This window comes from Salmo trutta, chromosome 29, assembly GCF_901001165.1.
Source record: "Salmo trutta chromosome 29, fSalTru1.1, whole genome shotgun sequence".
Lineage (NCBI taxonomy): Eukaryota > Metazoa > Chordata > Actinopteri > Salmoniformes > Salmonidae > Salmo > Salmo trutta.
The window spans coordinates 20,561,692-20,589,194 of NC_042985.1; the positions used below are offsets into that span (position 1 = coordinate 20,561,692).

The 27,503-nt window shown below is 43.9% G+C and overlaps 1 protein-coding gene across 1 annotated transcript in view; it reads right to left on the reverse strand.

Annotated features, from left to right (window-relative positions):
* The window catches only part of LOC115167092 (transcription factor SOX-6), a gene marked incomplete in the record, with an annotated part of 205,196 nt that overhangs the window by 148,002 nt on the left and 29,691 nt on the right, over positions 1 to 27,503 (reverse strand). The window contains 2 exon segments of the mRNA XM_029721178.1: positions 13,445 to 13,495; positions 26,303 to 26,373. Of these exon segments, the coding sequence (XP_029577038.1) occupies positions 13,445 to 13,479 (35 nt within the window).

Genomic DNA, 27,503 nt, shown 5'->3' on the forward strand with positions numbered 1-27,503 from the left:
TCAATGCAGTAATAGACATTAGAATGGCATTTCTCTTTATCTATTCCAATAGACATCGACAGTGTTAAGAGAACGCTGAAGTGACTGATGTTCAGAGAGAGAAAGTACTGTTGGCATCTCAGTTGATCTCTACACTGTAAATATCCTGCATTATTAATTGCATGACACACTGGTTCAATATGGATTGGATTTCACAATGCCAAAGTAAAAGCCAGTGTGTGTGTGTGTGTGTGTGTGTGTGTGTGTGTGTGTGTGTGTGTGTGTGTGTGTGTGTGTGTACAGTGTGTGTACAGTGTGTGTGTGTACAGTGTGTGTGTGTACAGTGTGTGTGTGTGTACAGTGTGTGTACAGTGTGTGTACAGTGTGTGTGTGTGTGTGTGTGTGTGTGTGTGTGTGTGTGTGTGTGTGTGTGTGTGTGTGTGTGTGTGTGTGTGTGTACAGTGTGTACAGTGTGTGTGAGTGTGATCAGTGTGTGTGTGTACAGTGTGTGTGAGTGTGATCAGTGTGTGTGTGTACAGTGTGAGAGTACACTGAGTTCCTCCCAGGTTTATGACAGTAGTAATAAGCTAGCCTGCAGGCCACAAACAGACAAATGAGGAGGACTGGAATACATTATTAGAGCTCATCAATGAGGAGGACTGGAATACATTATCAGAGCTCATCAATGACGAGGACTGGAATACATTATTAGAGCTCATCAATGAGGAGGACTGGAATACATTATGAGAGCTCATCAATGAGGAGGACTGGAATACATTATGAGAGCTCATCAATGAGGAGGACTGGAATACATTATTAGAGCTCATCAATGAGGAGGACTGGAATACATTATTAGAGCTCATCAATGAGGAGGACTGGAATAGATTATTAGAGCTCATCAATGATCTTTCTACCGGAGCTGGAGTGATGGCTTAGTTTGTGTTGTCTCTTCTTAAAAACAAAATAGAAATATTATGAGTACAATATGAAAATATTTCTGAAGACAACAGAAGATTTATTTACATAAAAAGGATAGATTATATTAATTTGAAATGAGTGGGTCGTTCCACAGATTATACAAAAGAAAAAAAATGTATTGTGATTAGGAAATGTATCTTATCACAAAATGAGACATTTAGATATTTCTAATATGTAAAACCATTAATAACTACTCAGTTAGCATTGACTAACTATTCATTTGTCTGTTCTCAGGCTGAACAAAGCCATGAAAATAACCTCTCCAGGTACTGTACTGTACGGTCTCGCAATATTCAGGATTGTGCAGCCATTTTAAAATGATAAAAAACACATTGTATTGAGCGATATGAAAGCATAATGTCCTCCGGGTGTCAGTCAGCTCAACAGTGAGTACAGCGGAGAGACCATGTCAGGGTAAATATTTAACAGGCAGCCATTTAAGCTGATAGAACTGCAGGAGAGTGAGGAGCCAACGCATGTCAGGAGACATAGGCTGTCCTAGACTACAGGACTGCTTTGTACAGACACAACGAATAGGAGCGGACGCACTGATCTCTCCACTGCATTCATCTATTATAAATGCACGTTGCCTTCCCGCTGTGCAGTTAAATATATACAGTTCAAGTTTACATACACTTAGGTTGGAGTCAGTAAAACTCGTTTTTCAACCACTAAAAAATTATTGTTAACAAACTATAGTTTTGGCAAGTCGGTTAGGACATCTACTTTGTGCATGACACAAGTCATTTTTCCAACAATTGTTTACAGACAGATTATTCCACTTAGAATTCACTGTATCACAATTCCAGTGGGTCAGAAGTTTACATACACTAAGTTGACTGTGCCTTTAAACAGCTTGGAAAATTCCAGAAAATGATGTCATGGCTTTAGAAGCTTCTGATAGGCTAATTGACATAATTTGAGACAATTGGAGGTGTACCTGTGGATGTATTTCAAGGTCTACCTTCAAACTCGGTGCCTCTTTGCTTGACATCATGGGAAAATCAAAAGAAATCAGACAAGACCTAGGAAAAAAAATTGTAGACCTCCACAAGTCTGGTTCACCCTTGGGAGCAATTTCCAAATGCCTGAAGGTACCATGTTTATCTGTACAAACAATAGTACGCAAGTATAAACACCATGGGACCACGCAGCCGTCATACCGCTCAGGAAGGAGACGCGTTCTGTCTCCTAGGGATGAACATACTTTGGTGTGAAAACTGCAAATCTATCCCAGAACAACAGCAAAGGATCTTGTGAAGATGCTGGAGGAAACAGGTACAAAAGTATCTATATCCACAGTAAAACAAGTCCTATATCGACAAAACCTGAAAGGCCACTCAGCAAGGAAGAAGCCACTGCTCCAAAGCTGCCATAAAAAAAGCCAGACTACGGTTTGCAACTGCACATGGGGACAAAAATCGTACTTTTTGGAGAAATGTCCTCTGGTCTGATGAAACAAAAATAGAACTGTTTGGCCATGTTTTAGTACTATATCTCTTGACACAATGATGAAAATAATCATGGCCTCTAAACCTTCAAGCTGCATACTGGACCCTATTCCAACTAAACTACTGAAAGAGCTGCTTCCTGTGCTTGGCCCTCCTATGTTGAACATAATAAACGGCTCTCTATCCACCGGATGTGTACCAAACTCACTAAAAGTGGCAGTAATAAAGCCTCTCTTGAAAAACCTTGACCCAGAAAATATAAAAAACTATCGGCCTATATCGAATCTCCCATTCCTCTCAACATTTTTTGAAAAAGCTGTTGGTGGTAAATGACCTTTTAATGGTGTAAGACCGAGGCTCTGCATCTGTCCTCGTGCTCCTAGACCTTAGTGCTGCTTTTGATACCATCAATCACCACATTCTTTTGGAGATATTGGAAACCCAAATTGGTCTACACGGACAAGTTCTGGCCTGGTTTAGATCTTATCTGTCGGAAAGATATCAGTTTGTCTCTGTGAATGGTTTGTCCTCTGACAAATCAACTGTAAATTTCGGTGTTCCTCAAGGTTCCGTTTTAGGACCACTATTGTTTTCACTATATATTTTACCTCTTGGGGGATGTCATTCGAAAATATAATGTTAACTTTCACTGCTATGCGGATGACACACAGCTGTACATTTCAATGAAACATGGTGAAGCCCCAAAATTGCCCTCGCTAGAAGCCTGTGTTTCAGACATAAGGAAGTGGATGGCTGCAAACTTTCTACTTTTAAACTCGGACAAAACAGAGATGCTTGTTCTAGGTTCCAAGAAACAAAGAGATCTTCTGTAGAATCTGACAATTAATCTTGATGGTTGTACAGTCGTCTCAAATAAAACTGTGTGTCACGTCCTGACCAGTAAAGGGGTTATTTGTTATTATAGTTTGGTTAGGAGGTGGCAGGGGGTATTTGTTTAGAGTGTTTTGGGGTTTGTTGAGTGGTGTTTGTTTTATGTGTTCCGGGGTTTTTGGGTATTGTTCTATGTTTTGTATTTCTATGGTTTTTCTATGTTGTTTATTTCTTTGTTGGCCTGGTATGGCTCTCAATCAGGAACAGCTGTACATCGTTGTTGCTGATTGGGAGTCATACTTAGGTAGCCCTTTTTTCACCTGTCTTTTGTGGGAAGTTGTTTTTGCACTGCTGTGTTTAGCCTGCAATACTGTGCGTTCGTTCGTTTTCTTGTTTTGTTATTTAAGTGTTCAATAAAAGTAAATATGAGCACTCAACCCGCTGCGCCTTGGTCTACTCCATACGATGTCCGTTACACTGTGAAGGACATCGTACACTGTGAAGGACATCGTACTCTGGACCCTGATCTCTCTTTTGACGAACATATCAAGACTTTTCAAGGACAGCTTTTTTCCATCTACGTAACATTGCAAAAATCAGAAACTTTCTGTCCAAAAATGATGCAGAAAAATGTATCCATGCTTTTGTTACTTATAGGTTAGACTACTGCAATGCCCTACTTTCCGGCTACCCGAATAAAGCACTAAATAAACTTCAGTTAGTACTAAATACGGCTGCTAGAATCCTGACTAGAACCAAAAAAGTTGATCATATTACTCCAGTGCTAGCCTCCCTACACTGGCTTCCTGTTAATGCAAGGGCTGATTTCAAGGTTTTACTGCTAACCTACAAAGCATTACATGGGCTTGCTCCTACCTATCTTTCCGATTTGGTCCTGCCGTACATACCTACACGTACGCTATGGTCACAAGACGCACACCTCCTAACTGTCCCTAGAATTTCTAAGCAAACAGCCGGAGGCAGGGCTTCCTATAGAGCTCAATTTTTATGGAATGGTCTGCCTACCCATGTGAGATACGCAGACTCGGTCTCAACCTTTAAGTCTTTACTGAAGACTCATCTCTTCAGTAGGTCATATGATTGAGTGTAGTCTGGCCCAGGAGTGTGAAGGTGAACGGAAAGGCTCAGGAGCAACAAACTGCCCTTTCTGTCTCTGCCTGGCCGGTTCCCCTCTCTCCACTGGGATTCTCTGCCTCTAAACCCTATTACAGGGGCTGAGTCACTGGCTTACTGGTGCTCTTCCATGCCGTCCATAGGAGGGGTGCGTCACTTGAGTGGGTTGAGTCACTGACGTGGTCTTCCTGTCTGGGTTGGCGCCCCCCCTTGGGTTGTGCCGTGGCGGAGATCTTTGTGGGCTATACTCAGCCTTGTCTCAGGATAGTAAGTTGGTGGTTGAAGATATCCCTCTAGTGGTGTGGGGGCTGTGCTTTGGCAAAGTGGGTGGGGTTATATCCTGCCTGTTTGGGCCTGTCTGGGGGTATCATCGGATGGGGCCACAGTGTCTCCTGACCCCTCCTGTCTCAGCCTCCAGTATTTATGCTGCAGTAGTTTATGTGTCGGGGGGCTAGGGTCAGTCTGTTATATCTGGAGTATTTCTCCTGTCTTATCCGGTGTCCTGTGTGAATTGAAGTATGCTCTCTCTAATCCTCTTCAGAAGAGGACTGGCCAAAACTCATAGCTGGGTTCCTCTCTAGGTTTCTTCCTAGGTTTTGGCTTTTCTAGGGAGTTTTTCCTAGCCACCGTGCTTCTACACCTGCATTGCTTGCTGTTTGGAGTTTTAGGCTGGGTTTCTGTACAGCACTTTGCGATATCAGCTGATGTAAGAAGGGCTATATAAATACATTTGATTTGATTTGATAATGACCATCATTATGTTTGGAGGAAAAATGGGGATGCTTGCAAGCCGAAGAACACCATCACCACCGTGAAGCGCGGGGGTGGCAGCATCATGTTGTGGGGTTGCTTTGCTGCAGGAGGGACTGGTGCATTTCACAAAATAGATGGCATGTGGATATACTGAAGCAACATGGTCGCAAATGGATCTTCCAAATGGACAATGACCCCAAGCATACTTCCAAAGTTGTGGCAAAATGTCTTAAGGACAACAAAGTCAAGGTATTGGAGTGGCCATCAAAAAGCCCTGACCTCAATCCTATAGAAAATGTGTGGGCAGGACTGAAAAAGTGTGTGCGAGCAAGGAAGCCTACAAACCTGACTCAGTTACACCAGCTCTGTCAGGAGGAATGTGTCAAAATTCACCCAACTTATTGTGGGAAGCTTGTGAAAGGCTACCAGAAACGTTTGACCCAAGTTAAACAATTTAAAGGCAATGCTACCAAATACTAATTGAGTGTATGTAAACTTCTGACCCACTGGGAATGTTAGTTAAAGAAATAAAAGCTGAAATAAATAATTCTCTCTACTATTATTCTGACATTTCACATTCTTAAAATAAAGTGCTGATCCTAACTGACCTAAGACAGGGAATTTGTACTTGGATTAAATGTCAGGAATTGTGAAAAACTGAGTTTAAATGTATTTGGCTAAGGTGTATGTAAACTTCCGACTTCAACTGTATATGGTACTGTAACTATGTATCTGAATGTGTAGAAATGCTGCGTATGAGAAGTGTATGTGTGGCTGCGTGTGTGTATATGCGTGTGTGCGTGTGTGTGCGGTGCACGAGGATGTGTGTCTTTATCTTTGTTCTGTGGGAGGGCCTCCCCGGGCTCCTGCAGTGTAATGTACATATCCCCTGTAAGACATCAGCAGAGTATCAGTCAGCCAGCCAGCCAGCCAGCCAGCCAGCCAGCCAGTCTAAGAACAGGCCAGCCGGCTATAAATGGCAGGTACAGCTCACAAGCTAAAAATAAAGGGGGGCTGTGTTTTTTAGGAATGGTGTTCCTGAATTAAACACAACAGGTGCCAAACAAAAAATCAGAACGGCTTTGCCTCAGGCTTAATGTGAAAAACAAATGAACGTCAAAGCAAGGAGAGAGTTAGCTAACTCCTGAATAATGAATAAGGTAGACTCATGATTGGCCCATCACTTAACTAGACATGGCATGGAACAGAGTGTCTCGCTAGATCTGTTTGTCTCTTTCTGTCTCTGACTACCTGTGTAATGCGTATCATGAAAAGAACCACATTACAGAATTGAACATCTAAGAACGTCAGAAGAAGACTAAATTCTGGGAGTGAGGGAGAGATCATGTGCTGTGGCTTAGAGGCCCATCTGTACCTCTGTCAATAACTCCACACAGCAGAGGGTCTGGAGAGGAGACATCTCTAAAAGCTTTCTCTGAATCTGTCAAAATGTCCCACTTCCCCTTTCCGATGTGGCAGTCAGTCAGGCCCTGTGAAGTAGCTGTCTCTCATCTCCTCTCTTCCACTCAGAGCCACTGGGGGATTGCATCACGGCAGGGCAGGGCGTGAGACCATGGCAGTCACAAACAGTAAGACCGTGGGCCTGCCAGTCCGGAGGAAAATACCTCATGTTGAATGATTCATAAACACCCCTGCCTGTGTGTGTCTGTGTGTAGACGTGGCTGGCCAGTAGATAGAGCTCCATGCTGTGGGATAGTGGGAGTCCTGGCTGTGCTGTGCCCACTGCCTCCACAGTGAAGTGCAGCAGGCTAGCTCTGGCTGGTTAGAACTGGGACCAACAGCTGCAGCCTCTATGGCATCAGGCCGGTGCGCACGCACGCAAGCACGCACGCACGCACGCACACGCACACGCACACACACACACACACACACACACACACACAGGGAGAAACAAGGCATATCATAATATGCCTGTGTGTTTTTTAATGGAGTTCCCCCCTTACTAACGGCTATTATCCCTGACTAATGGCATACACTGGGCCTCTCTCATTACTGAAGTGGCTCTTTACCGGGGACCCTTGTTTCATACAGTTAGAGTTAATGCATTATGAACAGCCCACCAAGAGTAAGCAGCGATCTGCATATTCAATAACTTCCGTAATTATAGGCGCCATTCATCAGATGGGATCTGATTGCAGGGGAAGAGGGGAAGAGAGAGGAGCAGAGAGGTCTGATTCCTGGAGGACAGAAGTCTAATCACAAAACTAACATGATAATTGAAATCTAAATTGAAAGGCTTGGCTCACGCCGAGAGTATTTCAGGAGTAGATTGTGGAGAAATTGGTGGCTGGAGAATGAGGGAAAGAAAGAAAGAGAGAGGGAGAGAGATAAAGAGAGGGAGAGAGAGAGAAACAGAAAGAGATACGGGGAAAGAAGCCATATTAATGGAGACTGTAAAACTGCCACACTGTCAATGTGTTCAGGGTAGTGGTATTGCTGACTTATGGGTATAGGGGGCAGTGTACTAGCAGAGAGAATCATGAGAATCATGTCTCTCCTCAGCAGGGCCAAGACTGTTTCTGGAGAATGTACTGTATGTCAGCACGAGCGCAGCACAATATTCCAAGTTGTCACTGTTGGCCTTTTCTGCCTGAATGGCCCTGTTTCTCTGAATGCAGTTTCCTGTTTTAAGAGGTAAATGTGAGGTACCTAACTGCTCGATACTGCTTGCATAACGTGCCCATTGTTTGGTGTGAGACGAGACATTTTCTACATTGTATGGGATGTAAAGGACCTCAATTCACCTCTAAAGTCCATAATCACATCAGCTATTCATAGAAGCTTTTTAAGGAGGCACTAAGCATCAAATCAAAGCAGATATGGAGAAATTAAACAGTTAAATGCATGTTTTTTTGGTGAAAAATATCCATAATTCTAAGTGAGAAAAGCTCAGATTTTGTCATCCATTGAGAGACACCTGTGTTTGAAGTTTTGTAAAGAGGCCATCCTTGTGTTCCACTGACTGAGGACACACAGCTTTTCTCCCCAACATTCTGTCCAATTAAAGATAATCTTATCAACAATCTCTTTTCAGATACTTGCGATCAGGAATGAGTCTGTGATGAGACTTGACTGGGTCATTGGAAAACAGCTTTCCTTAGAGGACTCTGTGGACAGTTTGGCATTGTGTGGTAAGAAAAGACTAAAGGGAGAAATGAACCCATCTACCCCAGCCAGTCCGCTGTCCCTCCCGTTCTCCTCTCTCCTTCCCTGCTCGGCTATTTCTCCAGACTCTGGATTCATATTCCACCCTCAATAACAGTTAATTAGTAATGCCAAATTCATTAACCCGTACTGCTGTATCAGTGGCCTGGGCCATAAATTAGCTTAATGTGGGCAGACGTATTGCAGCTGTAATAAGGGACATAAAACGTAAAGAGAAACACATACGCCCGTAGATCATAGACGGTTATAACTCTGCAGTGGTTTAGGAGGGTCCAGACAGAGTACTCAGCTATCACATCAGCTCTTTGTGCTTTCTCTCTCCTCACAGGAACTTTTATACAACGATTAAAATAAAAGGCGACACACAGTATATCAACCGTGTGTTTTCATTACTACTGTAACTCCTCAGGTTTTGGCAATGGAGTTATTGCATTGGTTTGCTTTTATCATTTGCCGTATATAATTATGTGAAAGACTGTGTTAAGATATCATGTGTACCTGTTAGTACTAGGCATGGAATAGATCCTCTAACTCCTAGGGTGTGTTTGTGTAGAGAGATCATCCAAGAGGGAACGTTGTTATCAGAGCAGTGTGTAGACTAGAGGTGCCAGAAACAAACAGAGAAGCCGTCCGTTCCCCTCTCCTGCTGCACGGGGAAGAGGGAACAGGGATGGGAAAAGGCTGGAGGCACTTCAAGTAGCTTCTGACAGATCCTTCTAATTGGAGAAGTTATTTTTCCTCCAAGTCTCTGGTATAAATCTAGTTTGTGTTTATTTAGAGTCAGTAAGGGAACAAGTAGGTTTTGGCCGTGTGGCGTGTTCCCCCTCTCTCTCTCCCTTTCCCTAAACCGTCTCACGTCCCCCATACAGACCCTTTCTCTCGCTCTCTCTTCTCTCTCATTCCCTCCAGTTAGTGTGACTGACGTGTGAACTGCAGGTTCCGTGTCTGTGTTGAGCACATGGAAGCAGCACAAAACAAACTGCTATTGTAAAAAGGGATGATGACTTCGGCTGTCCTTGGATTACATGGTGACCTTTCCGCTGTCCTATCCCCCAGTGGTCTCGTCTAACAGCTCACACCAAAGAGCCTATTAGGCCTGGATTCCACGCCGTTGTTAAAAAGGGTCTTGTCCTTTCAGAACACTCTCTCTCCCTCGCTTTCTATGGAGGAACACAAGTCCATTGTTCCCTCGCAGATGGAAGTTGGAGTTACTACGGCAACAGCTCTAATCCTTCTTTTTCCCACCTTTCTTCATATTAATGGCCTATCAAGTGCTACCTTTTAAGTCAGTTGGCAGCGTTCCGCGAGCACAGCTCCCTCGCCTTAATTACATATGATTCTATTCATACATAGACAACATGATGAGCTAATCGAAATGTGCTAAATAATGACGTACTGTGAGCAACTATTCCTTATCCTGAGGCCTAGTCTAAGAATAACAATAATGAGGCCATTATTAAGATCTGACTTTAAAATGCTGCCCTGCCACCAAAACAGAGAGCATAATTGTTCTGGTGTTGTCCACACAATCAACAACTCATTGTTGTGGACTTGAGAACTAAGGGAGCAGAGAATGGGTCCCATAATGATTGGTCTGTGCTGCCATGCAGGCCCTGTATAGAATTGTCCACCGAAGAATGTCCTTGATAGACTGCTGATTTGTTGAAAGTGGTGTGAATGAAGACAACTGTCTGGCTTTTTAGAAAAATGTCCTCTTTTCTGTCCGTCTCTCTCGCCGCTCAAATAGCCACCAAGCCTCATTAGAGCAGGGCCATTCATATGGTGAAAGGCTGGGAGTCACACAGACCCTTCTGAGAGGACATGGAGAGTAGCAGCTAGCTAGATGCTTAAACAGGCCCAGATCTACTCCTTTCACTCATCTCTCTCTGAGGAAAGGGAAATGACTCTATGGTCAGCCTTAAAAGACAGAGAAACCCTTCTAACTAACATGTCAAAAAGGTTTCTTTAAACAATATAAATAATCATGGAGAATAACATCAACTCAATGCGGCTGAGATGTGATATCTTGATTAGATTCCAGCACATTTAAAAAGCTAAGAATTGTAGGTATATATAAATATTCAGCTTTAATCACAATCATATTGAGGTTAATAAACACTCACAGCGAAGGTGATAATTGTAGATTAAGTTGTAAACTCTGAAAGAAACGTTAAGTGAGATGTTTTGTGTCTACATTTAACGGGTGAAAGCTCAGTGGGGTTGGCCAAACAAGGAGCTGCACCTTTTAAATGTGCTCCATTGTGAGGCAGGGGAGAGCAAGGGAGAGCAGGGGAGAGCAAGGGAGAGCAGGGGAGAGGAGAAGGAATGCTAAGTGGGCCCCATTGCCTAGTCAACCTTCAGTGGGTTGCATTTATCTTCATCTTGTTAGACTAAATGAATTAACAATCTCCATGTTACACACTTTCTCCTTTCATTACATCAAATAATGGGAGAGATGCAGGAGGAGGTCCTCTCTCCTGGGATTAGCCAGGGACTGTTACAGATCTCTCTCTGTCACACACACACACACACACACACACACACACACACACACACACAATCTGCCAAAATATAATCACATGTTCTTCATAAATATGCAGCTAAATTGAAACACTGCTTCTCTAAAACAAAGTTGGCTTCTAATGTGAGTAAGAACAGATCCTATTCCACTAAAATACATTGTGCACTAACTGTATAATTTAGTAAATTCTTTCACTTTGTTGCAGACGTACTGCTCTGCATGTGAGATCTAAACAGACTGTCATTATTTTCTAAGACAGTACAAAGGCTCCTTGCTACATTATTAATATAAAGTTAACCTGTTTAAAGTTCTCCCTGATGTATTTTTCACAATGACTATTCCTCTGCCTGCAACAGCACGCATTAACAACCAGCATCATTTTCTAAACTGAAAATGGGGGATTGGTACTTTTACAGCTATTGCAACTATGAGTCAAAACAAGAAGTGATGACTCATTAGTGTAAAATAATGACTAGTTTGTCCAGCGGTATTTTAGTGAGTGATGCAGATATGAAATGTGAAAAGTCACCTTAAACATCTGCCCCTCTGTCAGAGCAGAAGTGGAACTTCTGGGCCACACAGCTAGGGAGACGACTGAGTTTAATAGACAACATGTCCTTTCAGAGTACTACACAGAAATAGATGTATTAACGAGGCACAAGGCAGAGTTGCTGTCATACTTTCACATAATTGCACTGACAGAGCCCCCTTTGACCCAATTCAGTTGCTTAAGAAAATATGTTGTGGTGCTAGCTACACTGAAGAAACATGGTCCGTCTCCCATACCCCTCCCCTCCTGTTTCTCCCTCCCATTCTCTCTCTCCCTCCGACCCTCCCTCCCCAGGACACAACAAGCCATGGCCAAGCAAAAGGAAAGCAAAGCCTGCCTTTAATCTTGGCCTGATTGTTGAGACCTCTGTCCTCCAATCACCCGAGCATGTGTGCGTGATATCGTTCCACTGGCTCTTCTCATTTAATTAAAACAGACATTGACAGAAGGATGTGGATTAGGAACCGTAATGATGTATTTACTTAGATGAATCACAGTTTTCTCTCAGAGTAATGATTCCGACAAAGAACAAAAGGATATTGTTATGAAAGAGGTTAGCAGTCAAAGGTCATGTTTTGTCTATGTGGGTCGATTTGGGTCTTCAAGTTATTGGGCTGTAAGAATCTCAGTTGGATTTAAGAGGTGTTGCTTTCTTCAGCCCTCCCCCACCCTCTGTTCAGCTAGATATCTGCCCAACTGGTGCTGCTTCAACAGGTGGCTGGAGTCAAACACAATCCTCCACTCTGTAGCATTAGTGGCCCAGTGGAAATGACTAGAGGCAACATACCTTCAATAATCCAACACATGCCTGAGTATGATCCCTCCGGCCAACACTGGAGTTGTAACACTCACTACGCCTTGGAAACGGAGGCTACATGCAAATTAAGTAGAAGAGTCTATTTAAGGACATTTCTAATAAATAGGATTTTTTAAGATATATGTTTGATTGGTGTATGTGTATTCTAGATAAGGTAACCCAGATAGTTTTTGTGCTATATTTGGAATTAAATGGCTGATTTATACCGCCTCTTAAATCTCACTTCATTCTGTGCTGGGCAATTGACTGCGATGTATTTTTTCTCATCGGCCGTCTTTTTACTGCTGTCTGTGTAGAGAATAAGGACACTCAATAGTAACCTTTCAAACTAGATACTAATGGGGTATTTTAAAATAGGATCTAAAGCTGTGTTATATCCATGGCATTATCATGTCCTTTATTTTACCGGGTTCCAACAGTTCTGAGAAAAAAAAATGCTCTTCATTTAATCAAATAAATGACCTTTTGAAAAAAAAAATCAAAGAGGATTCATTAGCTTTACTAAAGTTTGGCTGACAGCTGCTTTGAAAGGCAGATCCTGCTGCTGCTGCATCTTTTAACGAGACACCATTAATTAGGCTGCAACATTCAAGCCTGGAGAAAGAGAGGAAAGAGGAGCCAATGGCGAATATACTCACTTAGTGACTTCCTCCGTGTTATAACAGCACAAATTCTTAAATAAAATCACAGGATGGGTTTAAAAGAAAAATAGCGTCAAGGTTTAATTTTTTTGGACTTTGCGGTCGAGTACAAACACACACACACAACAGGAAACAGTACATCACAAACCAAGCCCCACCCTGACCCCCACCCCACCTGTCCTGGCCATGAGTCTAGAAGAGGGGGACAGATAAAAGCATGCAGTACGAACACGGAAACCCTAGTTTGAGAGGCACAGTACCCAGGGGTGAGATGGGGGGGGTCTCTCTACACATCTGTGTGTGAGGTTAGAGTGGAAACTGCTTTCAGTCTGACTATGGAGTGTGGTGGGTATCAGTGTGAGCATGCCACGGAGAGCGCTGTAGAGGGGGAAAGGTGGAAGTGACTATTTTACACTCACAACATACAGCTGGGGTGGATTCCCAGACACACAACCCTCCCACCGACCCCACCCAGCCAGGGAGGGACGTGATCTAAGGGTAGGTGTTGGGAGCTGGAGCTGTGAAGGGACAGATGAGTTTAGCCCCTGACCCCCTGACCCCCTGACCCACAACTTTACAACAACAACTGAAAAAGAAACTAACCTCAGTAAAAAGCTGCTACGAAGAAAGCCCTCCATGTCAGCGTGTGGGGTTCTGCGGCAGGAGAAATACATAGAGAACCATTTTAACACTGAAAAAAAGCAACATGCAAAAAACACAGAGCAATGCATGCATCTTTCTCTTCTAATAAGGTATGTCTTTAATTAAGGCAGTGTTGAGGATAGGAAGCTCATCCTCTCTTCTTTGCATTGACATCATTCATTCTAGCCTTTCTTCAGAGAGGGGAGTGGATTTGCATACAGCAAGGGCCTGATGATATGTTTGCAACAAATAAACCCTTTCCTATTGATCCAAGCGCAGCCTTCTTCCTAGGCTCTCTCCAGAGTGACACATACATTCCTGTAACCACTGATCCCAGACCAGCCTCTGGCAGGGCTCAGAGTGGTAGGAGGAGCAGCCAGAGGTGGTTCAGCTGTGTGGCGAGGGCTCTGTGGCTTCTAGGAGCCCCACTACAGGGGCCCGATGCTGGGACCTGCACCGCCAAGGAGGCGGGAGGGTGTGGTTCACAATGTCACTGTTCGGAGAGGTCGTTCAGAAGCCTCGCCCGAAACATTTTGGAAGCACATGGATGGAAATGATTGCCAACAGGTTTCATTGGCCTCTGTTATTGGTCTTCAGAATATATACTGTATGTACAGTATATTGTGATTTTGGACTGCTGTATGCTTCTCTTTAAGCGCTATCATCAACATACTATTACAGAAAACAAATTGGGAGTGGAGCCGAAACAATAGCTGAAACAATAGCCTAAAATTTGAGTAATTACCAGGAAATTCCCTTTTCAGAGAGACTGTAAAACAGCCAGGATCTTCCCTCTCTGACAATGGTAAAGTCAGCAGAAATAAATATGTACTAGTCATCACACCCATTCATAGAAAGACACACAGTGTAGTTTCAGCTTGTTATTCAATTGTCTCGGTATTACACATCGTCACATCCCTGTCCTGTAAAATACATCACCATCTCACCAGCATCTGATCAGCCAAGAGCTAAAGCTGGAGTGTGCTTTTAAAAACCCATGTTAGAAAACGCAATACTCAGTAGCGGCAAAGAAAAAAACCTGCTGAAACTAATGAGTGTTTTCTCCTGCTGTAACAGTCGACTCCCTTGCAGACGTCATCATAAATAACACACATCAGAGCAAAAGAGATCCAGCATCTTGGCCCTAAATGCTTTCAGTTTTTTGGACATGGGTGTAATTTCCTCTCCTCTCCTCTCCTCTCCTCTCCTCTCCTCTCCTCTCCTCTCCTCTCCTCTCCTCTCCTCTCCTCCAGTGAGGCTGTGGAGACAAAGCCACTGAGAGAATGGAAAGAGTGACAGGACCAAGGACACTGTGCCTTTCAGGCTAGCCTGGCCAGCACTTAGCAGGGCGGTGGACCCGCGAGACCCAGTGGGTTCAGCCGACACTTTTCTCACAATCAGGTGTCTGAGGAGGGCGTTAGGCCAGTGGCACTGCTCTGCTCTGCTCCCCGCTCCACTACACTCAGCCCTGCTCTGCTCTGTTCCCCACTCTACTCAGCCCTGCTCTTCTCAGAGCACATAATACCAACATCACACCAGTGACAACGTGAGAAAACAACAGTCAAATCATGCCGAACCGATCAAGCGTGTCTCCTCACCACTCTGAGAAGTGTTAAAAACACACACACACTTCTTTCTGCACCTCCTCTCTTTCTCTCTCTCCTCTCTTTCTCAGTCTTCTCTCTGTCTCATCTTTAGTAAGGGGACTGACTCGAACACAGAGAGACACATGACATAACTGCATAATAGACCGTCATCATGTGTCCCAAACACACGTTTGGAGTTTAGATTCCTTGATAACAGGTTAGCAAGACAGGCAACAAGGCTATGGAAAGTCACAGGAAACTTAAACTAACCTAGATACAACCCACTGAGTGAATGGACAGTGAGCCATAGAGGCTGGGTTCCTTTGTCATGACACTGAATGCATGTCACATGCTTTAGTGGCTCCACAACATAGTCTTCAGCAAGCTCACTGTCTAGCAGAGGACCAGCCTGCCACCAGGACAGGAAGTGCCTGTTTCTCTCTATCTCTGTCTGTCTGTCTCTATCTCTCTGTCTGTCTGCCTGCCTGTCTCCTTCCCTCTGCATCTCTCTTGCTGCTTGGATACATTCTGTTACTGTTTCACAACTATCTTTCTCCTTCTCTCTTTTTCTCTCTTCCTCCCTCTTGTCTCTCTGCCTGTGTTTCCTCAGCAGTGTGTGCTGTCTAAAACTCCATTGTGGTAATGGAGACAGATGAAGCACATCGCCCTATGGAAGTAAAGGTTGGGAGACCGAATTCAGGAAAAAGTGACTGAGCCACATTATATTTGCTCCTCTCCATAGATCCATAAAGAAAACAGGGGAGCCTGGAGTTTTTAACTAAGAGCAGGCCACATTTCAAGGGTAGTGTTTTGGTGAATGAGAAATAGGGAGGATAGACAGTGTTAAAGGACAGCTAGCGCTGGACTCACAGCAGCCTTTTCGAAGAACGGACCTCTGCCAAAAGCTGCCTCTGCCCAACCAACTCTCACCATCTGCAGTAAATGTGCTCCATTACAGCAGCACCATATGGACAACAAGCTAGCTATTAACACAGCTTCAGCACGTCCCCCTAACCTAGCACAGATTTCAAACTTCCAGTCAAATTGACTGCTGAATTAATGCACCACCACAACCATGTGGGTCTTGGCATGGAGCGCTGCTCCCAGACTTCAGTCATTAACAGCCCAGGCCAGCTCAGAGCAGAGCTGAGCCCAGCGGAGAGAGAGAGACACAGAGGCCACCTACAGACAGACTCTACTCCACCATGTCTGACCTGGTCACTGGAAAGTGACTTTTAATTAATGGGAGATTCTGGCTATAACCTATGCCTACATGTCAGCCCAGGCAGTTGAGAGAGGAGAGGGGAGAAGAGGAGTGATGGGACCGATGTATCCAGGGGGACATGGAGGAAATAGGACCATGTCCCAGACAACTCTGGACAGTACAGGGAGCAGCAGCAGTCAATAGGCTGAGGGCTTCTTACTGTCTGTGTCTCAGTTCTTCTACAATGATGGAGGAGAGAAGAGGAGACTGCTCCCTAGCTGGGTGATGACGTAGAGCCAAGATGGCACTGATTAACCAGGGTGTGGGGACGTTAATTCCTCTGGGCCAGGCGGCCATGTTGACGCCTCTCCTCCTCTCTGAGTCATGGGGGGACCCACCCACCGCTCACAAAGCTCTCCTCTCTTCTCCCAGAGCATGACGCCACGGCTGCCTGCAAACCCTCTGTTCTCCCACTCATAGACGAGCATACACACACACACACACACACACACGCACACACGCACACACACGCGCACACACGCACACGCACACAAACTCTCTCTCTCTCTCTTTCTCACACACACATGCATACACACACGCCAAATCAATTACAGCTCTGTGTCTTTAACCCGGCCCCAAAGGTTCAATAAATTATGTTTGTTTCTTTTTTTCCCTCCTGTCACAGGTTCTTAGATTCTGTTCATAATTACAGTGGAAAACACACTTTCCCTCTCTCTCTAACAGCCTGGATGTCTACAATGCCTTGCACTAACTCAAACTACAGGAAGGGAAGCGCTGCGTGGCTACACAATAGTAGGTCTTTGTCAAAAGAAAGTGCTCTTTGGTAAAAGGGGTAAATTGGACCCCAGAGTGAAAGAAAAGCAGCCAACAAGTGCAGGGGTGGCAGGTAGCCTAGTGGTTAAAGCGTTGGGCCAGCAACCGAAAGGTTGCTAGATTGAATCCCTGAGCTGACAACGTACAAATTTGTTGTTCTGCCCCTGAACAAGGCAGTTAACCCACTGTTCCTAAGCCATCATTGTAAATAAGAATTTGTTCTCAACTAACTTGCCTAGTTAAATAAAACATTGGATGTTAAAAAGCAAGGAGGACCAAGGCACTCTTCACTTAATTAAAATGCCTTTATTTGCATGGTATGTTAAATGGAACAAAAAAAAAATGTAAACTCTGATGTGTTTCGGCAGCATGGCCTTGGTCAGGTGGTATAAGGTCGTGTCTATTTGTTCCATTGAACATGCCATACAAATAAAGATATTAAAATGAGATTAAGAGTGCCTTGGTCCTCCTTACTTTTTACTTTTTACTCTTTCTTTCTTAGGAAATATCGTCATCTTGATGACTCAATATTGTACTCCATAATCATAACGTCCTCTGTGACCCACTTTTGTGACCTCGTGTCAGGCTTAAACAGGAGAATGGAGGGAGAAAAAGTACAAATGACAAATCCCAGGTAATTAGGAAACATTTGGCCACTATCCAGTGGCTGACCATTCAATGAGGACTTCGTGATGAGGTGAATGTCAATGGGATGGTTTAATTGAGAATGCTATGGTCAGTTAAGGTCTATTTGTCTGGTGTCAGCTTTATGTCTACGGTGTGAGCGTGTGTGTGTGTGTGTGTGTGTGTGTGTGTGTGTGTGTGTGTGTGTGTGTGTGTGTGTGTGTGTGTGTGTGTGTGTGTGTGTGTGTGAATGTGCATGTGAGAGAGCATGTGTCATACCCACACACTTTTGAGGAATTCACCAAGAATTACACTTAACACACATACACAGTATAACACACACACACACATACACAGTATAACACACACACACACACACACACACACATACACATTCACACACACACTTGGATGTGTCACTCTTAGTTCTGCTTAATCATATAAATTCTGCAGAGTTCTGGATGAAAAGCGCTGCTGATATTAAGTACCTCTGCTCTTGGCCAGTGATGATATTAAGATTCCCTTGTTGAGCAGTGATTACATTTCTTTTTGAACATAAACCAAGCTCTGGGTGTAATTGCCTTGTCATTCAGAAGATATTTCATATAGGAACAACTGCGGTGTCTTAATTTCAGGCAATTAATTAATCGATGATCCCATGGGGTGTTATATTTAAAGTGGGATCCTGGTGGTAAGAGGAGGAAGAGGGTGGGTAGGAAGGGGGGGAAGGGGTGAGGGAGGGGTAAGGAGGGATCTGTCTGACAGGCACAGGATAGAGTTGCTGCTGCTGGCTTGGAGAGAGAGAGACACTAACACATTCCTTCAGGAGGACACAGCGGAAAGGAGACTTGCATGTTTGAAGGGACAGGGGTTGATGTTAAGATAAGGCTCCACCCTCATACATGTGGCGGTGATGTGTTGGGGACAAATTTGCATTCTCCAAAGTAATCTGTCCCAATAGTGTCTCAATGTAGATAAGAGGGCTGTATTAATGACAGGCTGAAGACGGTCTAATTAAATAAGCATTTCAGACCTCTCAGTCGCCAGAGGAGATGTGTGAAAGGGTGGCCTACTGACAGCACTGGGAGAGGATTAGAGAAAACCTGTCCTAGTATCCCCAACATCCCCAGGGTTCTCCCATCTCCACACACACACACACACACACACACACACACACACACACACACACACACACACACACACACACACACACACACACACACACACACACACACAAACCTAGGCTTCAACTACACCTTGACTAATAGTGATAGTGTCCCATCTCTCCATCCCCCTGAGCTAGAGCTGCCAGATGAGTAGTGAATTAATTTGTGAGGCACTCCAACATTAAGAAGGTGTGTTGAAAGGTGTCTGCTCATGTTTCAAATTAAACGGGCTGCTGGTCAGCATTAGCACCTCGGCACCCGCCAGCAGCCGCTTGCCTCCGACACATAGGGGGCTGGGGAGGGAGCCTATCCACCGTTCACACTGGAATAATTACAACATGTCAGGAAGAATTAATTTCCTCATTTTTCAAAAGGATACACAGAAATTACCATGTTATTATATGACAGAGTCCCTGGGAGGATTGTATTAAATGTGATTTCTAGCACAGCCCACACAACAAATTAAAATGAGAAATAAGATGGAGAGAGGCACGGAGCATATGTTTATGGCAATGACTGAAGCCAAGGGACCAGAAACAACCATCTTCATTTCATTTTATTTAAATCAGGCCGACACAGTGTGTCTGAATGACAGCGCCTGCTAATGGGCCCAGATTACAGGCTCCTTGGTATTAGCACAGAGACCCAGCCACTTAGTGGGGGAGTAACGGATGCTAGGTACTGGGTCGGGCTACACTACAGCAAGACCATCTGAGCATAATGCAGACATTACCACAGGCCACCCCTGCGCCACCCTCCAGGACAAACAAGGAAACAACTTCACCGAGCTTACAGTACATTCATGTTGAGATCAATTAGGCAGGGTGGTTATTTCAGACAGTGGCAGCTGATTTCTCAGAAAGATCAACTGACAATGCTTACTCACTGTGAGCTGTTCTCAACCTTCATTCTTCTCATCTTAAAACCAGTCACAGTGAAGACATGTAATACAGTTAAAGAGTAATGACATTATACTATGTCCAACTCAATCATTCCCATTCGTTTTGGTGTCTAACTTTTTCAGAAATGTAAATGTAAGTTTACAGCAAAAAAATGTATGTTGATGCTTACAAGTTAATGACCCCTGGAAGAAAGACAACCCTGGAGAATTACACCATGAGGAGAGAATAATTATATTCCAACAAAATGACTTAGTATTTTTTCTGTACTGTATTGACAAAGATAGCCTAAACAAAAGTACATTAAATGCAGTAGCACCTTTTACATAACTCAAATAATAAACATCTTAACCATGGGGGACTTTAGAGACCCCTTCCCAGCATCCCCCTCCAGACAGGACTTGGGGGTTGCGGGGTGGGGAGAAAGTGGAGGCCTTCTCCCTTCTGCCTCTCTCCCCTCTCCCAGGCTTTGATTGGGCTTGTTAGCTAAATCCAATCCAACCCAGGCTTGGAAAGGAAGAGTTTTTAAACTCTCCCCAAATGGCCGCCATTAGAGCCCAGCACTCCCCTGGGCACCACAAACTTAAAATCATTTTTGAATCAATTAACTGGATACTCTCAACGCAACGGGCATTTCACACTCCAGGGTCGGAGCACATTATCAGCCGGAGACGATTCATGGCGTTTTGGGAGAAAAGTTCATGGTTGAAATCATTAATTCATTTGACCAGACATTTAGTTATGCATTACTTTCCACAGCTGGGGAAGCGAGAAGATTAATGGCATGTTCTCAGGTCCGTTTTCTGCACTATATAGCTAATAGGTGAAACTTCTCTGTCCTACAAGGGCTGCAACTTGTGAGGAAGGAAAGCAGCCAAGTCTATACTAGGTTTCATTCTACAGAGAATCAAATAAAGCACATCAACCCATCAAAATCAGGCCTCATATCTAATAAAGCTGATAGGAGGGTATAACCCCGATAACAATAGCATGTTGCTGGGATGGCAGCTCATAGAGAGGGGATAGAAAAATGGTCATATCTAAAGGGGTTAAACACAATGTCACCAAACCTTACAACTAACAGTATCTATCAGGGTTATATGGCGTTAGTGAATGGAGGCATACTGTATCTACATACCTGTACAAAAACTCTTTCCTGACAGATAAAGAAATCTGCCAACAATCAATTTGAATATTCCCAGTGTTCCTCTGGAGCAATTGAAACCAAGGCTGATGAAATTAAAATCACTTCGTCAAGCAGTCTCCGTTTATCTACACCACGGGTCATAATCAGCGCAGGCAGGGTCAGTCGGCTGAACCAACAGGCCCATTTGATACATAATAGATGAGAAGATAACCAACCAACGGTTATTCATTTTCATTTTGTGGTGAAGTGCTGTTTATTTCATTTCTCAGAAAACGTCTCCAGCAGATCTTCCCCATGAGGGGCATCAGTGCTGGACTGAGCATAGCCCAGAGTGACTGCTGTGTGTCCATCACTTATTACATGATGACACACGCTGATAAAGAGCGTATTCGGCCCTCCACGCTTGGGTGTTTCCAAATGAGTTCACACAGTAGTGATGAAATACATCGTCCAGCAAAAGAAGCTACACACCGTCAAAATGACTCACAGCGTCGTTTTATAATGAATGTAGATTCAAGTTGCATAGGATTTAGATGAATGAGTGTGTCAGGTCTGGCTGGTAGAAGAGCACAGGGAAGTGGAGCAGGTCTTAGGAACATCACACACAGGCCATCTAAAACCAGTAAGACAGGGAGACACAGTGAGTGTGGTACAATCTATTCTAACGCACACTGACACTTCTTAAATAACAGTGCGAGCAAAGTACTAATTTTACAAATGGGAATATTTGGGTACTGTGTTCAACGACAACCACGTACAATCACTGAATAACAATTAAATAAAACATTTGCAATTATAATATGTTATGTCTACAAGCATTTTTCCCACAATGCACCTTATTTTCTGCTTTGAAGAGAAAAGCTCAGGTGTTCGTTCCATTGGCTATTCACTATCAAGGTCCTCATGAGTGGGAGCATCTCAAGTAACGTAGGAGACCTCTAAAGTCTACCTCAGGTCCGTACACACATTGTACCAAGTCCTTTATTCAACACACACATCATTAGGAGCATTTGCTGTTCCTACAAAAACAAACACACACACACACACTTAACCAGTGGACAACAAGGCATACCCTGTTACTCAACCAGCTGTACCTATGTCAACCATATGGCTGATGTTTTCTGTTCTTAGTCAGTAGCTACTGTAGTTATCTTTTTCCCTTTGGTCCAACAATAACCAACCGTTTTATTCCCAAACTAGAGACAGGTAACCTGTAACTTGTAAATAGCAATGTTAATATCTTGGTTCCAGGTCTTTCTCTCGAGAGAGAGAGCAGTGGGGACCACTGTTGTTTTGGTTTATTTACTACTAATACTACAAAGTGTAAAGCTGTGGTAGTATCAGGAGCTCCCCAGTGTTATACAGTGTTATACAGTGTTAGCACGCAATACAGTCTGGCTAACGTATGCTCTCCCCAGTGTTATACAGTGTTAGCACGCGATACAGTCTGGCTAACGTATGCTCTCTCCAGTGTTATACAGTGTTAGCACGCGATACAGTCTGGCTAACGTATGCTCTCCCCAGTGTTATACAGTGTTAGCACGCGATACAGTCTGGCTAACGTATGCTCTCCCCAGTGTTATACAGTGTTAGCACGCGATACAGTCTGGCTAACGTATGCTCTCCCCAGGGTTATACAGTGTTAGCACGCGATACAGTCTGGCTAACGTATGCTCTCCCCAGTGTTATACAGTGTTAGCACGCGATACAGTCTGGCTAACGTATGCTCTCCCCAGTGTTGTACAGTGTTAGCACGCGATACTGTCTGGCTAACGTATGCTCTCCCCAGAGTTATACAGTGTTAGCACGCGATACAGTCTGGCTAACGTATGCTCTCCCCAGTGTTATACAGTGTTAGCACGCGATACAGTCTGGCTAACGTATGCTCTCCCCAGAGTTATACAGTGTTAGCACGCGATACAGTCTGGCTAACGTATGCTCTCCCCAGGGTTATACAGTGTTAGCACGCGATACAGTCTGGCTAACGTATGCTCTCCCCAGTGTTATACAGTGTTAGCACGCGATACAGTCTGGCTAACGTATGCTCTCTCCAGTGTTATACAGTGTTAGCACGCGATACAGTCTGGCTAATGTATGCTCTCCCCAGTGTTATACAGTGTTAGCACGCGATACAGTCTGGCTAACGTATGCTCTCCCCAGTGTTATACAGTGTTAGCACGCGATACAGTCTGGCTAACGTATGCTCTCCCCAGTGTTATACAGTGTTAGCACGCGATACAGTCTGGCTAATGTATGCTCTCCCCAGTGTTATACAGTGTTAGCACGCGATACAGTCTGGCTAACGTATGCTCTCCCCAGGGTTATACAGTGTTAGCACGCGATACAGTCTGGCTAACGTATGCTCTCCCCAGTGTTATACAGTGTTAGCACGCGATACAGTCTGGCTAACGTATGCTCTCTCCAGTGTTATACAGTGTTAGCACGCGATACAGTCTGGCTAATGTATGCTCTCCCCAGTGTTATACAGTGTTAGCACGCGATACAGTCTGGCTAACGTATGCTCTCCCCAGTGTTATACAGTGTTAGCACGCGATACAGTCTGGCTAACGTATGCTCTCCCCAGTGTTATACAGTGTTAGCACGCGATACAGTCTGGCTAATGTATGCTCTCCCCAGTGTTATACAGTGTTAGCACGCGATACAGTCTGGCTAACGTATGCTCTCCCCAGTGTTATACAGTGTTAGCACGCGATACAGTCTGGCTAACGTATGCTCTCCCCAGTGTTATACAGTGTTAGCACGCGATACAGTCTGGCTAACGTATGCTCTCCCCAGTGTTATACAGTGTTAGCACGCGATACAGTCTGGCTAACGTATGCTCTCCCCAGTGTTATACAGTGTTAGCACGCGATACAGTCTGGCTAACGTATGCTCTTTCACTCATCATGTCCATTCACTACATTTATCCAGTTTTTTCACTGAGCAGTATTCATTGGTGATAAAATCCAAAAGTTAAGGCTTTGTTATTCCGCCATTCTGTCTGCTCACTGGAGCTGAAGACAAGCCCACACTCCCAACATGGACTGCCATTGAGAACGGACTTAACAACACCAACAGACACTACAAACAAAATCTGAAAACCATTAGCCAGTTTGGTTTAGATAAAAGCATTGATTTGCACTGAAGACAACTGTGTTTGAGGAGAAATGGCAGAGATAAACCGATGGTATTAGTAAATGGCCGTGAACTTTGAGATGGGATTGACTCTTATCAGTGCCACAGTTGATTATGCAGGACCAACAAGGACTCCTCAGCCACATTAATATCATTCAGTCCTGCCTCTCCGGAAACCATCTCCAACTGACATTTGAAAAAAGATTAAAATCAACTAAACTTTCTCGGCTTTATTTGCTCAAGAAACATTTTCTCAGATACATTTTTGATTACAACAGTGGCAGCAGCAGAGAGAGCTCCTATTAAAGGCGTATTGTAGCAATAAAGTACAGCCATATACTGGCTGTTTTCGGAGGCGCTGCCTGCGTTTCCTGAAATGGACTCTTTCTTCCCTCTTGTGAATGTTGTTATTGAGACGACACACAGCCATAAACTACCAATAACAGCAGCCGACATTAGCGTAGAGAATAGAATCAAAAGCATTATACATGCTACTATGGAGGTAGACATGGAAAGTGAGGCAAAGAACCAAGACACCTGGGTTTAGTTTTCTAAGGGCCTCAGAGGTTGAGGTAAACTCACAGAGGGTTCACAAGCCTCACAAGGCCTTGACGTCATTAGTTAGCCTGACCATGCATGTACGTGTCACAGTTCCATGGTCTTCTGTATTCAACCTCTATTTACAACTAAAGCTAGAATACATGAACGTAGGTGTCAAAATGTACTTTAACCTCAGATTGTGTGCAGTATTTTTCTTTTTACTAGAAATAAAAGCAGAATCTGAAAACATACAGATTCTGTACCTGAATAAACAACTCCAAAATAAACTTTATATAGAAAAGTATGTGGATTCAGCTATTTTAGCCACACCCGCTGCTGACAGGTGTATAAAATTGAGCACACAGCCATGCAATCTCCATGGACAAACTTTGGTAGTAGAATGGCCTTACTGAATAGCTCAGTGACTTTCAACTTGGCACCGTCATAGGATGCCACCTTTCCAACAAGTCAGTTCATCAAATTTCTACCCTGCTAGAGCTGCCCCGATCAACTATAAGTGCTGTTAATGTGGAAACGTCTAGGAGCAACAACGGCTCATCCGCGAAGCGGTAGGCCACACAAGCTCACAGAATGAGACCACAGAGTGCAGAAGCACGTAACACGTAAAAATCTTCTGTCCTCGGTTGCAACACTAGCGAGTTCCAAACTACCTGTGAAAGCAATGTCAGCATAATAAATGTTTGTCGGGGAGCATCATGAAATTACTTTTCATGGCCGAGTAGTCGCACACAAGCCTACGATCACCATGCACAATGACAAGCGTCGGCTGGAGTGGTGTAAAGCACGTCGCCATTGGACTCTGGAGCAGTGGAAACGTGTTCTCTGGAGTGATGAATCACGCTTCACCATCTGGCAGACCAATGGACTAATCTGGGTTTGGCGGATGCCAGGAGAACACTACCTGCCCCAATGCATAGTGCCAACTGTAAAGTTTGGTGGATGAGGAATAACGGTCTGGGACTGTCTTTCATGATTTAAGCTATGCCCCTTAGTTCCAGTGAAGGGAAATCTTAACGCTACAGCATACAAAAACATTCTAGACTATTCTGTGCTTCCAACTTTGTGGCAACAGTTAGGGGAAGGCCTTTTCCTATCTCAGCATTACATTGCCCACGTGCACAAAGCGAGGTCCATACAGAACGGGTTTGTCGAGATCAGTGTGGAAGAACTTGTCTGGCCTGCACAGAGCCCTGACCTCAACCCCATTGAACACCTTTGGGATGAATTGGAACTCCGACTGCGAGCCAGGCCTAATCGCCCAACATCAGTGCCCAACCTCACTAATGGTCTTGTGGCTGAATGAAAGCAAGTCCACGCAGCAATATTCCAACATCTAGTGGAAGGCCTTCCCAGAAGAGTGGAGGCTGTTATAGCAGCAAGGGGGGGGGACCAACTCCATATTAATGCCCATGATTTTGGAATGAGATGTTTGACGAGCAGGTGTCCACATACTTTTGGTCATGTAGTGTATGTCTAAATTGTAAAAGTGACCATGTGAAGTAACAATATAAGCTTATTCTGTATCGTCCATTATATAAGTATTTAGTTGTGCATTTCATTCAATACAGGTGTTCAATGTGGATGGAAGACTCCAGGGGTAAAAAAGAAATCTAACTGGATAGCCTTTAGAAAGAAATCAAAATAGAGGAAAAAGAGTACTTACACAAACAGAAAGACTAAACCCCCAGCACCCAGCGATCACTGGTTAGTTGATTTTGAACTCATGAAAGTGACCTGAAATGATAAAAAAACAGACAAAATATATAAATGTCTCTTTGTCCATCTTTAAAAAATATATACATTAATTCTTTATCAAAACAGTTAAACAATCCATCCCAGACATTCAATTCAAAACAACATATTTCATGGATACGTTATAAAAAAATAAAATCTGTAAATCTGTGAAATAACTTTATTTGCACATATCAAAACAAACTTGGAGAGGAAAGGAGAGAGAGGGAGATAGGAGGGAGGGGGGTAAGGAGGAGAAGGTGACTGCTGGCCCATGGTCAGAACGTCTACAGCTGAGGTAAAACAGCTTTATTAATGAAAGAGATCGGGACTAGGTCCTAGACAATGTTTAAAATACACTTCTCTAATACCTCATTAATCTGTCCTACAGCCAGTAGATTCCACTATTACATTTCTTTCATATAAAGTGGTTGTTTTATTTAATTTGGACTTTCTTTCTTTGAGCGCGGCAGGCTAATGATTTATTTAGCAGCATGCTCTGCTAGTGACGGCATGTCTCTCTCTGAGCCCAGCCGCCAGAGCTCTGTTCTGTTAGGGAAAACACAAACAACCCGAAGCCTGTGCAATATGGACATACCACTTTTAGCCATTATCTAACCCGGAATTTAACATCAATATTTCTACCTCCATACAGTGGAAAAATAACACACCAAAACAGGAACCACAACAACATCCAAAGTGAGAGAGAAGTGGAGTGATCATTGTGCACAGCCACAACGCGGGCCTGAAACGGCACAAAGCTCATTGATGTTCATTTCCTCACATTATCTTGTTTTTCACAACAAGCTGCGATCTCATTAACAGCTGATTTATACAATTACCCTGCTTCAGCACCGCCAATTAAACCAGGACAGAGGTTTTTAAGGTCACACTTAATTGATCTGCCAGTAATTTGTACTACTGTACCTTGGTCTCCTGCGGCAAGGCAGGGAATAAAAGATACCAACAGCAGACCAGAGAAATATACCAACACATTTGCAATTGGTGTCAAAGTACAGAAAAGACATCTCAGTCAGAGAGGATGGAGGGTTAATAGAGTAGGCCAGGGAGAATGGATCTGAATGTGCAGCCTTGAGACTGAAAGTAACAATAGGAGAGAGAAGGCCCACAGA